The 14,823-nt window shown below is 37.6% G+C and overlaps 1 protein-coding gene across 1 annotated transcript; it reads left to right on the plus strand.

Annotated features, from left to right (window-relative positions):
• The first annotated feature begins 9,539 nt into the window (after nucleotides 1–9,539).
• zgc:162592 (uncharacterized protein LOC561993 homolog) lies at nucleotides 9,540–12,012 on the plus strand. The gene is made up of 2 exons (XM_068595960.1): nucleotides 9,540–10,341; nucleotides 11,717–12,012. Exons 1-2 carry the CDS (start codon nucleotides 9,540–9,542, stop codon nucleotides 12,010–12,012), a joined length of 1,098 nt encoding a protein of 365 aa, XP_068452061.1.
• The last annotated feature ends 2,811 nt before the right edge of the window (nucleotides 12,013–14,823 follow it).

The raw sequence follows: 14,823 nt of genomic DNA on the forward strand, positions 1-14,823 counted from the left end.
CCCTATCAGGTAACTAGCAACCGCTGCTCTCTCAGCCAGGGGCGGATTGGCCAGAGGGAGTACCGGGAGTTTTCCCGGCGGGCCGGTCAGTAATGGGCCGGCACAGCAGTGGCTGATTATTTTTGTGAAGACGCATTGTCAAGCGAGTAAACTGACACGGTAGACGCGACACGAATATTCGCGCTGCGTTCGGTGTGAATACAGCGGCCCAGTGGCCCTTTGATAGGCCCAGAAGTCGCAACTGACGCTGCTAAGAGCAGAAATATAATAAACATGTTTGCTGCTGCGGGGGCCGGCGGCGGTGGCTTAGCCTCCGGCTCCGGGGCTTTGGCTGCGCCAGGCGCGGCGGGTCCCTCTTGGGGGGAGGTGTCTCGGACAGTGAAAGTGAGGCTCGGTGGTACAGGAGGGGGAGGAGGAGGCTGGTGGTGGTGGTGATAGCAGGTGTGTGTGCTAGCTAACATGTTGTGGATAAACACTCATTCACTAAATGTTCAGAAACGTTGTCTATGAACTTTACTTGACATAATAGATAGCGTGTGGTGTAAGTCTAATTCTAAAGTATTGGAAATCAATTAACCACTATTTTATGGTGGTGTGGTTTGAGCATGCAGATCTGCTTTTTCTCCATTTTTATAATTACAAATCAGGTCACCAGAGTTTAAGTGTTTTAAGTATCAATACACTTTCTTCAAGCCCACTGTCCAATTTGTTCAAATATTCTTTACCTATTTTTTCTGTCAATGTTTATGGTTTATTGTCCTTGCTTTTATTTTCTTTAACACTTATTATTGGAAGTTTTCAGATTAAATTACAGCAAATAAGAGACAAGGAGACAATGACCCATTTCACATTATACAGTTAAAACTAATGAAACACTGAATAATAATTAAACATTTGCATACATATTAGGGGTGTTCAAACATATTCCGTAATTCCTAATACTATTTCTCTACTTTTCACGTCCAGGTTTGTGCCCAGTACATCATCTCTCTCACCAGAGACCCCAAGCCCACCCATTGATTACATTATTGATATTATTCAGTATAGTAGTGTTATTGCAACCGAGTTGGCACAGTATCTGCGCGTGGATTGTGGTGGGCCAGTCTGGACCAAGAAGTCCAGGGCCGAATTTTTGTCCCAGTACAGCCCTGCTCTCAGCTGTATTTTGTGAAAAATAAATGGTGCCGCCTACCAAAGTGCCTGTTGCTTGGGCTATGCACTATGGGTGTGAGATGGCTGTTAAAACACGTCAGTGTCTGGTGCCAGGCCTGATACATACACAAAGTACAAGTGTGTTTACAGGGGTGTTAGGTGTGAGAACAATGTTGTTTCTCTTGTAGCCATGATTTGATAACTCTATCAAAAACATTACAATTGTGTTGCATTTTTAGATCTGTTGTGAGACAGTTTCATAGTTTTTCTGAGTTGAGTTTAAATTAGTAAACACAAGTAGACGAGTTCTGCAGATTATAATTTCTCCTGCCTTATTTGTGTGGAGAATTACATTGAATAGTGAAATATGATTTCGAGAGAACACATAGTGAATTTTCAAGGCGACCCTCTGTTCGAGAAAGCTTTTAACTCTTTGTATTCAGCATGAGAAAAATCCATTTTTTAACAGTTTATTGTGACAGTTTTGAAACCACAATTAAAAATTACTCATTTGAAGTTGAAGAGTATGAGGAAATGTTCATGAATATTCTCACCAGGCATTACAAATAAAACATGATGAATGTGTTTTTTTACATACAACTGTGTGGAAAAAAAAAATTGTACTGTAATGACTTTACTTGGAAAAGAAAACTCGTAACCCACTGAGCCTTAACCCGTCATAGCTGTATGTCCTGTTCATAAATATGGAAATGTTTTCTGATACAAAAATGTGCTTAATAAAGTCTTTGGCAGTTGGTTGTCTAAATATTGAGACTACGGCTTTATTCATCAATCTGTCAGGACACATCTTGCTTATCGCTCATTACCACCATTGTAGTTTTACTGGGCAGCTTCCAGGTGTGACTGTGTTTAAGTGGCAGCAAGGTGGTCTACACAAATAAAGCATTGCTGTCAGTGAAACCTTTCTGATTTGTCGTTCCATTGTGAAGTAAATTTCAAATTGATTAAAAATCAATCCGATTGCATTTCAGATATTATCTTTACTTGTTCCTTTACATTTAAGAGTACAGTACCAGTAAGTCACACCAGTGAGTTTATCACTTGTTATCATATACTCTATGTCTCATCGGATAAGAACATTGTGGATGAAATGTGGTAATTGGACAATACCTGTTCTGTCGTCTAATCTATTCTGCATCATTTTAGTGAAGAATTATAAAAGAATAATTGTGTTATTGTTCGCTTTATGCCATGATCAAACTCTACTTCAATTCTACATTGTAACTTGTTTTTCTCTTGTCTCAATCTGCTGAACAATAAATGCCAACCAAAATACTTTTTTTTTTGTTGAATCTCATATTATTTCTGATAAATACAAGTGAAAATGGCAGTAAATGGAGTGGATGAAAGAGAGTTGTCAAGTCTGTGACACATTGGATGTAACGGCAGCCAAAAAGCATATTTCTTGCTCTGTGCCAGCGTGCCCATACAGAAGCCTCCATTTGATGGAAGTGATTCTGCCAACATCCATATTCATTATCACCTTGGCTGCCACAGTATTGCTGCCTTAATGATTCATAAATTGACTCATTTGTGGAATATCAACCTATATAAGGCCTGTACATTATCAGTGCATTGTAGAGCTGCTAGATATGGTTGACAGTAGACTAGATGGGGCAATATATGTTATGTTGCTGTCCATGTTTTGATTGATTTGTGGATTGGTATAATGTTTACTGCTGTAAAGCCAGGTAATAAATCAATACAAATATGCAATCTCTTTACACAGTTAAATAATGTATTTATCAGTGGTTTGTCTGCATGGAATACCTCCCATGTCGTATGACTTACCAAACACAGGACAGCCTGTTCTCCCCACAGGTCAAACACAGACATCCTGTATCTTTTGGTTTTGTGCAACCTAAAAGTGAAAGATAGTGGTTTTGAAAGAATGGTGGAGTGAGAAATAATGGCTAAAAAAACACAATACACCCAGTCTCATTTATCAAGCAACAAGGTAGATATGGCAAAAACTGTATAATACTGACAAGCTACCTCTCAATAATGGGCTGACAACTCCATAATACATATGTAACTGTCAACCCCATTATAATGGTCCACTGTCTGTTCAGCTTGTATTCAGTGATGGAATATGCTGCGTTTTGTAATGTTTGGATACCAGAAATCCATTTCCCATTTCTCTACTCCACAATAAGGCAGCAGCTCCACACTGATAGTGAACAGGACATGAATGGTAAACAAGCTTCATATAAAGATGAAATCCTGGGGGATTCTTCTGCAAGCACCTGCTCCTACTTAGATAAAAAAGCAGTGAACCCAGAACAGGAGGGGATGTAGATTGAGGGGGAGGGAAGGAAGAATAGCAAGAGACTTTTGCTCTCCATGAGTGCAGTGTGAATTCAACAATGGCATTTTTAAGATGCTTGATGTAAAATGGATAGAAAAATTAATAACGCTCAACATCAGAATATTTTTAATTTTCCTAGCATCGAAGAGCCAATGAAGTGACTGTTTTCTCAGTTATTTGAATGTGTGTGGGTGTGTGTGTGCGTGTGTGTGTGTGTGTGTGTGTGTGTGTGTGTGTGTGTGTGTGTGTGTGTGTGTGAACAAACATGGCGTAAAACGAGGTAACCATAGTTGCTAACCAGCAACCCACTATTTTTCCCCAATGCATCAAATGACGTAGCTTGGTCAGTTATGTTTACTTTGAAGTTAGTTGTAAACATGGTGCGTCGCATACAGATAAAGTAACACTTTAGTAGCACTTAAATAGCACTTACTTATAGCACTTACTTATAGCACTTTATAGTTTGGCTTTCTTGAAGAAATTGTACTTTCTTGATTCTTGTTGTTCCGAGTTTGTCCTCATAGTTGAATGCACTTATTGTAAGTCAGATAAATTCAATATGATATATAATGTAAACGGTGGATACTTTATTAATCCCTTGGAAGAAATGTACAGTTCACGTCATAGCAGAAGTACATCAACAAACCCTATGGTGGAAACAATTAGAATGAACAAATGTAAAAACACAATTACAAACATGAGAGGAAACACAAAGTATGTCCCTTTTGTGCAAGAATACAAAGCTGCACATTACAGAAATATTTGCAAAATTGTCATAATTATGAATTGTAAGTAAAAATTGTAATAATAATGCATTTTTAACTAGCTTGTTGAGCTCGTTAGTATCTCTTGCTCCCGCGCTTTAGATCCAGCACATGGCAGCATCAAGGATAGCCGGCAACCACAGACTGGTAGATAATCTGCAGCATCTTGTTGGAGATGGTCAAACCTCTGAGCCTCTGCAGAAAACAGAAACACTGATTATTCAGTGCTTGGACCCTCTGGCCTCTCCTTATAGACCTACAACCTCGCTGACTTTAGTAGATAAACCAAATGGATTAGTTATGTCTTGGAACATGAAAACCATTAATTGCATTTTGTGACCATTTTTAAAATTTCCATAATACCGGGCTGCTAAAACAAATTACAATTCTATCAGCTTTAGCTGCATTTGTTTCTATTTAGCAATTGTTAGCATGCTAACATGTAAAACTAAAGTGATGAACATGATACACATTAAAAAACATCAACATGTTGATGTTTTTATTTTGAGCATTTTACCATGCTGAAATTAGAAAATAGAATTTAGCTTATAATTGTCCTCTCAGAAGAGTTGGTTTAATGTAAGATTAGACTGCCAATGTACACATATAATCTGGACTGCCCTTGAAGAACTGCTGAAGTATTTATTTTTCCTTGTAAAACTTAGAAGTAACTGGATCAGAAAAATATACCAAAATCCAACACAGGCATTTAAAAACAATGTTTTGTGATGGCTCTCTCATGAGGAACTATTTTGTTTTAAACTTGTTATTGTAATATTATTAGGCTGTTAATAAACTTCAAGGTGAGTAAAGCTGAAGGGGAGAACTGGTTGCCATAACTGGAAGCTGCAGCCCTTTCAACCATTCAGCAGCTCATTGTCATTCACTGCATGCTACTCAGCATCACACCTTTGACGCACACATGGATGACGTCAAATATTAAACATTTCTCTGCACAATTACCAGGAGCCAACTTATAAAAGAAAAATGTATCAGCTTTGCAGAGAGGGCAATTGCAAACAAGACTTTTACTTCAGCCGTGCATTGAGCATTTTCAATTCCTGTCTACTTTATTATGTATTGTTACTGTTACTCCTTATCTATTAGTCTTAGCCTAGAATAGTGCTGCAATTTTTTTCACACAAAAACCTCCATATAATATTGCAGTTACACAACAGTTTATTTTTTTTTTAGGCATTTGCTCATTTGTTGTAAAGGCTGTACACAATCTTGAAGTGGTGAAATGACAGTGTCTAATTTGTTATCTTCTCTTATTTAAACCAATAAATGGCAAGTGGCAGTTTATATAAACTGTCGGGGGAAAGATCACATTTTGGTCATATTTGTTAAACATGATTAAAATGTTGAAATTATTTAAATGTTTTGTAATGTTTCTTCTACCTCCATTATATTGTGTACACTGGCCGTGAGACTATGAGAACAGTACACACGATGCACTTTCAGTAAAAATGTCAGTTCAAAAATCTTCTTAAAATATCTTCAAATCTGTTCATGACAGATTGCATTCATTTCAGGTCACTGGGGAGCTTCAAAATAAAGTTGTGTGCTGCTGACCAGCCAGGCTATCAAGGATTTGAGTGGTTATATGCAAGTTGCAACCATTGGCAAAACATTAAAGATAAAATCAATAGGTCTCGCTTTTCTGGACCCATGGACTATTCACTCACATTCACACTTCTATTCATTCATACATTTAGTTTGAGGCTACGGTATGCTGAATGCACAGCAATATCAAATCATTATTGTCCTGGAGGGTCACTTTTCTAATGTCAGACAAACCCTTTTCTAGGATAAAAAAAATAACAATACCACGTTGCAAAATCTCTACAGAGATATGCATTAGTTCAATTCAATGGTCATTCTCTGAAAAAATATCTTTTTAATGGTATTCCACATCAGGAAGTACTGTACAGTAGCTGTCCAATGGAGGAGTCAACCCACTCACAGAATATTCAATTGCTAGCATGTACAAATTTATCCTCTCTCTATCTCACTCATGTTCACATGGGATCAACTACATTTACACATACACCTTTGGGCAAGTACTGCCAGAGTGTGCACACCCACAGATGTAGACCCAAAACACACACACACACACGCGCGCACACACACACACACACACACACACACACACACACACACACACACACACACACACACACACACACACACACACACACACACACACACACACACACATACTCCCTCTCTGTGACATGAAAACATCTCATGATTTCCGCCACACAGAAATACCATTGCCAGCTGGATTTATGAATGAATTATGCATTAGGCTACTCTTTAAAAACAAACGTTGACTTCAAATTCATTGACAAACCACTGTAATAATTGTCAGTGAATCTGTTATGCCAAAGTCGACCACCTCCTTGCGTTAGAAATCCTTAAGAACAACTCTGCTCATTAGCACAGTGAGAAAAACATATACTGTATGTCAGTTCTCCTCTGGGGCAACTGTGGTAGCGGAACAGTTAAGCCGTCTGTCTTCAGTCCATGTACTATATATTGTATATAAATATTTACAGGCAATGTGTGTGTGTGTGTGCTATATACTTGTTATAGGAGAAGTTCCTGCCATGGCACACTGTTGCAGCTGTTATTCTACTTTACATTCTGTCACACACTGTGGGGCTCTGCAAAGAGATGGAAATGAATGTATTGTTTTATCAAACAAATTGTACGATACAAACCTTTTGTCATTGATCTAAATGTTGTCTGCATAATGTAATGTAACACTGTTTTCGTTCATTCTACTCATGTATAAGTCAAATTATGTTTCACAAAGGCTATTTTTAATGGTCATAGAATGTATTTACTGTGATATCAAGGTTTAACCTCTTATTAACCGCTTATATATTTGTATATGAGGTTAATATATATTTAATTATATATATATATATATATATATATATATATATATATATATATATATATACATACATATATATATATATATATATATATATATATATATACATATATACATATATATATATATATATATATATATATATATATATATATATATATATATATATATATATATATATGGGAGCCACTGGACTTGTCTTCTAGGGTAATAATAAATCATAATGGTGGTTTTAGTGTACTGGAGGATGCACGGAAATAAAACATTGTTCATGGGAAGAGTTTGCGGTTTAATGGACAGACTGTCACACAGAAGAATAATTCTGAAACAGATGGTAACCCGAGGGGAAATGTCAGCGACAATCTTTCCTGCCCTTTTCTTTGCCCTTGCATCATGTAGTTTGTTTGTTTTTTGAATGAAAGAAGATAGCAGCTACCACTCAGCAGTGCAGACAAAAACACTTAAACTTGTCATTGGTACAGGAGGTGGAGAAAAGCCTGACACTTAGGGTGTGTGATCGGGAAAATTGGACCATGATTGGTTGTAAGATGTCCGGCTACCTCGGCTGTGACAGAGCGTAGATCTTGTGTGGCATCTTAATAGTGATAAATTGTTGACTGACTTGTTGTTATTGTGGGTGATGAAAGCTGCCAAGCTGGGCTGCACTGCAAACTTGAAGCTTGATGGATGGGGTGGATGCAGTCAACAGTGGCATTTTGATTTGCTTCCATTCGACAACTTGCAACCAGCAGAATCATTTAAATTACAGCAATGCTTATTGTAAAAACATTAAATTAACTCTGTTTTACAAGGTAAGTTTGAATAGAGACATATAAGTTATTAGTATTTACTGTAGAGGCCACATTTTAAACTAACATTGCACCTTTATTAATTACAATAAAACAGGCAACCCTTACTGCACAGTGAATTTGTCAGAGTAAATTGTCCACTTTAAAAAATAAAACATATTAATTAATAAAAGAGTATTAAGAGTATTTTTGTACTATTCATTCAGTGTTTATATAACTCTACATTATGTTAATTTAGCATAAAATTAAAATATACAGTAATGCCATTTCACTCAATTCAGAGTTATATTTTATTCCATTTAGAGTATAATTTTACTCTATAGAATTGGATTCAACTCTCTTCAGTGGTGGGCGTGGTCACACTATTAAACTTTAATAGATTTAATCCTAAATATTTGCCCCGACTCTACTGGATACAGTAGTACGCTCCATAAAGATGCAATATTACTCCTTTTAGAGAAAAATAATATTAACTCCGGAAATATTATTTACATTTTTCCTGTTTGAAGGACCTGCAAGGAACTGTCTTGCCTTTTTTATCTAATAAAGACAAAGAGAGAGCTTTCAGGTCAGGTTCTACATGATTAAGTGTGGATAGCTAAGCACTCATGTACATTGTGCTAATAAGTAAAAAAGAAAAACACAAATCGTTGCATGGCTTTAGAAATCCTGCTACCGATCACATACGTCAATAGCATGTCACAGAAACAGAAGAACAGTGTGATTGTGTGACTCAATACTATACCGTGAAGGATAGGTTCAGATTGGTTTATGTTTTTTGATTTGGTTCATTTGAACATCTGAACTCTCATTAGATTAACTTGAGCTTAGACACAAAACTGTGTGACCATCTCCCAGAGAGAAGTCACAGAAGAAGAAGAAGAAGAAGAAGAAGAAGAAGAAGAAGAAGAAGAAGAAGAAGAAGAAGATGAAGAAGATGATGATTACATTGGATATAATTTGTATAAAGATGTACCTGAAATAATCCAAACCTATCCTATCTTTGTTTCTAAGGAGATAACATGAGACCAAAAAATATATAACTTACTAATAAGCTTCTTGATCAATATGACATAAGCAAAAAATACAAAAGTGCACTGCTTTGCAAAAACTCAATAAATGGACTTCGCACCTACATATTTCTTCCTCATGGCATGTCACTTTTAATGAAATATAATATCCCTCCATTGCCTTTTTAAAAGTTATTATACTATGTTGTACTGAGTCAATATAATGTATAACAGCCAGAGTATCTTATTGTGGAATCAACACATAATGAACAGCCACAGAGACATATTATATATACATTATACAATTTTCGAAAGTAAGTTACAAAGCAATTGTTCTCATAGACGTTTAAGTAATATTGATACGGTTGCAGTGGACGTTTGGAGTAGACCGTTTCCGCTCAACCCTAATTGCATCAGGTGTGCCTGTGATTGTTGAGCTACAAGCATCTGCAGCGCTGCTTTCGGACGTAACCCCAAACCTTTGCGTACTTTTTCTGTCTTCCAGCGGACGTATTTGCCTCACGTGCTTCATGATTTTTTTTCGCGACCATGATGCCACTGTGAGGAAAAATGTATTTAATGCTTAATTTCTCAACTTCTGCCGACTCCAACCTGTCAGGTGTTGACCCTCAGAGACTGCAGGAGCTGACTCACCGGTCCGTTAAAGTAAGCATTATTATCATTTTTGGCGTGATGATAACTTTGGGAAATATTGCAGTTCTCCTGGTTATTACTTCCACCGTGGCTGGTTGGTCAAGAAACTCTCGGTACTTTCTCCTCTCTCTCACTGCTGCAGACTCTGCGTTTGGACTGCTGGTCATGCCCTTGAATCTCTGGGTGAGCCTGCTAAAGGACTACACCGAAGGGCCTGATGCTCTTTGTCATGTCGTGGCTTTTTGCAATGCCACCGTCTACTCCACCTGCATGTATACACTGGCCTCGATAAGCCTGGAGAGGTACATTGCAGTGTTTTACCCGCTGCAATATTCATCTCTGATGACAAGAAAAAGGACCCTGCTCCTGATTGCCTTCGCCTGGTGCTTCCCTCCCTTTCTACTGTCGCCAATATCATTTCCAGATGGCATCATCGAGGTTCATTTTTCAACTGCATCCCTGGTCTGCAATCCATCCTACTCCACCAATGCTGTATACTCCCTAAGCTTGACATGCTTTATATTTTTCCCCTGTTCCATCATCATGACATACGCAAACCTGAGAGTGTGGTGGGCGGCAAAGAGACAGAGACTGAAACTGCGCAAATACAACTGTGCGCATCGCAGGAGACACAATGTGGCATCCAGAGTGCTTGTACCTGTGATGGCAGCCTACTACACTTGTTGGACACCCTGCATGGCGGCTATGATCTACAATGGTAAGCAATACATCAGGAGGTGCAGGGATGGAGAAGGGGGGAGGTAACTTGAACAATAAATGAGGGCCTGCCATGCAATATAGAGATCACTTTTTTTCTTTCCTTAATTCTGTTCCTGTACATTCCTATTGAAAATATCTTTTAACGATTTATTAGTGGATATTGGTGGAATATAGATAATGAATGTCTCAGGACTACAGACTCTCTAGCAATCAAAACACTTTGTTTTGTATTTACCTGCATAGTTCATTGTGAGGAACATCTTGTTTGACTCCAGTCTGCACATTTACCACATGTTTGCTCCTTTCAACTCATTTAATTAAATAAGTGAATTTAGTCAAAATGTAAACACAGGTGTCCAGAAACATCTGAGGAAGTCATATGAAAACACTAAATTTATTGGTATCCCTTTGGTGTTGACCTAGACTAGATGGCATTAACTGTTTTGAAATGCATAAAACTGCTCTTGCAACACCATTTCTGAAGCAATGTGTTTTAATAATACAGGGCAGTTTAGGTGTTTTGAACTAAAAACTCCTGATGTCGACCCAGCTTATTACTTTTACAATTACTGCAAAATAACTCCGGGATGGCTCATTAAGTTCATATAGGATATGAGGTGTCATTGTGTAGCATTTTTTATTTTGTGCTGTTTTTCGTCAAATACTTTTTAATCTAAGGAACAACGTTCAGAGTCTGATAAACCAGGGCGTTAAGAACATTACTAAATGCTGAATTCACAATCGAACATGTATTTAATGGCTATTTCCCCTCTACACATTTCTCTATCGATTTGGGCTGTGACTGTGCTGATGAAATAGCTGTCAAAGTTATTTGAGTAATTATGGGCATGAATATACTGACCCATGGCCGGCTTTATGACTCCGGCCTTTTTTGCCTTTTTTTTTTTTTTTTACTCATTTATCCCGACCTCGTGCTGTCTTGGAGTAATTGAGACAGAAAGTGAAGACATTTTCCAAAGAGGGCTGATATGAAAATCCCTGCAAAATGAAGCTGACAGTCTTAACTTGAACTTCAAAGTGTTTTGCTGACCAAATGCTAGTGAGCCTCCAATGTAAAGTGGTTGCCTCTGCTTCACCAAATCTACCAGTTAATTTTGTATTTTTATAAATACACCATACTGGTTGGTAAATTCGTATTATTGCTGTTAGTGGACTGATTTGTATCTCTGAAAAATAGATGTATCAATTTTTAGACATCAACAAAAACCAGCTATAGCTAAACTGTGTTTACTTTATTTGTGACCCTTTTATAAAAATGATCACAACTCCTCTCAGTCAGAAGCTGCTGTCTTGTGTTAACGGTTGCTGTGAATACTTGCCCAATTTCCATTGCCATGTTTTTCACCCCGCAGCAGTCTCCGGTAGCAGCGCACCAGAGTGGATTGAGTTTGTGGTGGTATGGCTGCCGACTTCTAATGGTTTCCTCAACTGCATCTTCTACTTCTGGGTGAACCGAAGCTTCCGCAGGAAATTCTACCTCGTACTTCAGAGGCTGGCTCTGGCCGTCTGCCCCAAACTGGCTGACAGCCTTGGATGCTGCAGCACTTTAAAGACACAGTTTGTGTCAGGAATTCTGGATAATAACAACAGTGTCCATGAGCGTTCTTCTAGTGTATCCTCCACCTGCACCCTGTTGAGTTTGGCTTAGGATGTCTGACCCAGAAGAGCACCACTAGCAGGGTAAGACACATCGTCAGTGACCCCTGTGCTGTCCTGTATTGTCCGACTGGGCAGGTCAATGGAGGTCCAACTTATGGCATATTCCGAGGTAAGGTATCAAGGGTCCGATGTGGGTCACATTGCAAAGCAGACAGGTTAGCACTAAGTTGGTCTATCATGGCAAGTACTTGAAATAACCAATGTACAGTGTAAGTCATTGTGCTTTCAGTTATTAATCATTGTGTATTTTTCTTTTTTTTTTTATCAAATACTTTTCAGTTGAGCGGAACACAGGCTCAATGTATAACCTATTTGGATGTTTTTTTGTTTTACCCATGCACACAGTCTTGCCAAGATTTGATTTACTGTCAGAGAATGCATCTTAAACCACCTTTTTTAGTTGTTTTATAGTTGGTTATCAGTCACGTCTGTGCCCCAGAAATGCCTACCATTATTTTGGATGCAGCTATAGAACCAATTTTATTATTGGTGTCAGCTGTATTAGACTTGTTGTTTAGGTCAACATATTCACCTCACATTTGATGTTAGTCAATTGGATCATCACAAGAAAATGAAATTTAGATTCCTATTCACATGATGCATTTGTGAACTAACATCACTATCCAATTACAGCCGCTTTGAAGGATTAAAGCCATCAAACTCTCCTTCAATTCAAACAGTGAGTCGAAGACCTTGGCATATAACCGCTGTGAGAAGTTAACCTTTAAGTCACGGCATTTAAGTATATGCAAGGAGAAAACTAATTATGCAGGTACACTGTAGAAAGGTTACCACAGGAAGAGATAGCTTGGGTAACATCTAAGGCTGCAGTTGTTTATTTTAAGATATTAGCTCCAAGATCATCCTCTCAGTATCTTCTACCACAGTAGAACAGTCACAGGGAAGATTGATTTAGCTTTAAAGTTAATCAGGATTAAGAATATTTAAAAAAAAAAATTCAGAGAAACAGAAATTCAGAAACATTTTATGCAATTTATTTTAGCCTTTGGGTGTCCTCATCATTCATGTTTGTGCATATGCAAATGTATTAAGCATCAGAAGGTCTGTCACTAAATTATGCAAAAACAATAACTAACTTAATAACTTTTTGTATGTATATGCTGTTATGTTTCTAAATTCCTAATTTTATAAAGAATAAACAAATGACAATTAATAATATATTGGTTTATGGATGATCTTTGAAATAAAGCATTATGCCTTTGTATTGTGTTTTCACTTTGTCTGAGTACAAATGCATTATTTGTAAAACATTAATGGGGTTAAAGTGAAAGGGTTTAACTATCATCATAACTTTCTGCCGTTTATTCTTCTGACAAATAGCAAAACAGTCCTGTCAAAGGAACAGTGAAGAGCAGTGTCGCTTACTCGTAGAACCTGAGCACGTTCCTACATGAGCAGCACAGCCTCGTCAGACCAAGCATGTGAATGTCTCAGCTTTAGTGTGCTCTGGATAGATCTGGAGGCAGGTGGTTTATAGGTCTGCAACACTTGGAGTTGCTGTTTTTGTTTTTATGAAAATTTGAATTAGAAGGCAAAATTCCAAGCAATTTATGCTTGAGCAATTTAATACATGGCTTTGTAATTACCACTCATTTAGAAATGGAAGATTATTTTGTTTCATATTCCCATGTTTTATAGGAGACAATGTGGTGTGTAGTAGGACATGTGTGTGTTGGAGTAGGAATAATTTAACATAGTTCCTGCTGTTGTGTTACTTGGCTATTATTAATCTTAAAATCTGTTAAATTACTAAACAATTGGGATTTGCTATATACTATACACAAAAATATGACATGTTAGATTTTGGTAATGTTTGCTGCCAGTGTTCACTTTCTGCAGTTGTATATCTGATGAAGTGTATTATGATGAGTCACTTGAATTTGATTATGCAAATTACCACATACCAATGGCCTGTTGGATGAAAGGTTGAGGGGTACGGAGTTAAATAACATTGAAATTAATCAGGGGCTGAGAATATAATGCTTTGACTTCTGAATAATGGATTGGTGTGAATTTGATAGTGTGCATCATGACAACAGAGCAACATGTCGAGTTATCTCTCTATCTCTCCAAACTAGTTTTGCAAAAAATTGGGTTGGGAACATACAAACCATGACAGACATACTTCCATACGAGTGAGGTGACTATATGGTTTGCTAATTAGTAATTAAAAATCCATTTAAGGCAGGTGTAAATACATAGATACATTTGAAAGCTTTTCCATTTATTTATTTTTTTACTTATTTGTACTTTTACTGATATTTAGGATATAATTTTAATTGACTCAATGTGGTGTGAAGCAGAGCCCCATGCTCAGCAATGTGAATCTGCAGCAAAGACATTTCTAGAGTGGATTTATTCCTTTCATGGGTCTAAATCCTTTAGAAAAAAAAGGAAAGTTGGGCATGTTTTGGTGAACCTTTTAGGTGTCACAGCTGCAAAACCCTCTCAGGATTTCCTCTGCAAACAAAATGTGACACTGACATTGGTTGTTTCTGTGTGCCGCTGTATCGCTGCTGCAATGGTGTTTCTGCATGAAGACAAAGGAATTTGATTTAACAAACATCTCAGATAAAACAAATTAAACTGTTATCCACGTATTGGTGACTTTTTGGATTAGGTCTGTCCACTAGTCGGGCATGTTTGCTCCTGCAGCATCCATAAGTGTTTTTTCAGTCGTTTGAGATTTTTGCCAGGCAGGTCTCCTGAGACACTGGAGTGTTGTGCATTAGCAGCCTCAGCTCTCCTTGAGGATGACTGCTAATAGAAATGACAGGCA

The sequence above is a fragment of the Clinocottus analis genome, unplaced genomic scaffold (genome assembly GCF_023055335.1).
Source record: "Clinocottus analis isolate CAN_PGR_092001 unplaced genomic scaffold, fCliAna1.0.p SCAF_33, whole genome shotgun sequence".
NCBI classification, from domain to species: Eukaryota; Metazoa; Chordata; class Actinopteri; order Perciformes; family Cottidae; genus Clinocottus; species Clinocottus analis.

What these genes read in the sequence shown, in the direction of transcription:
- zgc:162592 (XM_068595960.1), top strand. Translation starts at nt 9,540, where the DNA reads ATGTATTTAATGCTTAATTTCTCAACTTCTGCCGACTCCAACCTGTCA. An exon ending in GGCGGCTATGATCTACAATG is followed by an intron (nt 10,342 to 11,716) that starts GTAAGCAATACA and finishes TTCACCCCGCAG; the next exon opens with CAGTCTCCGGTAGCAGCGCA.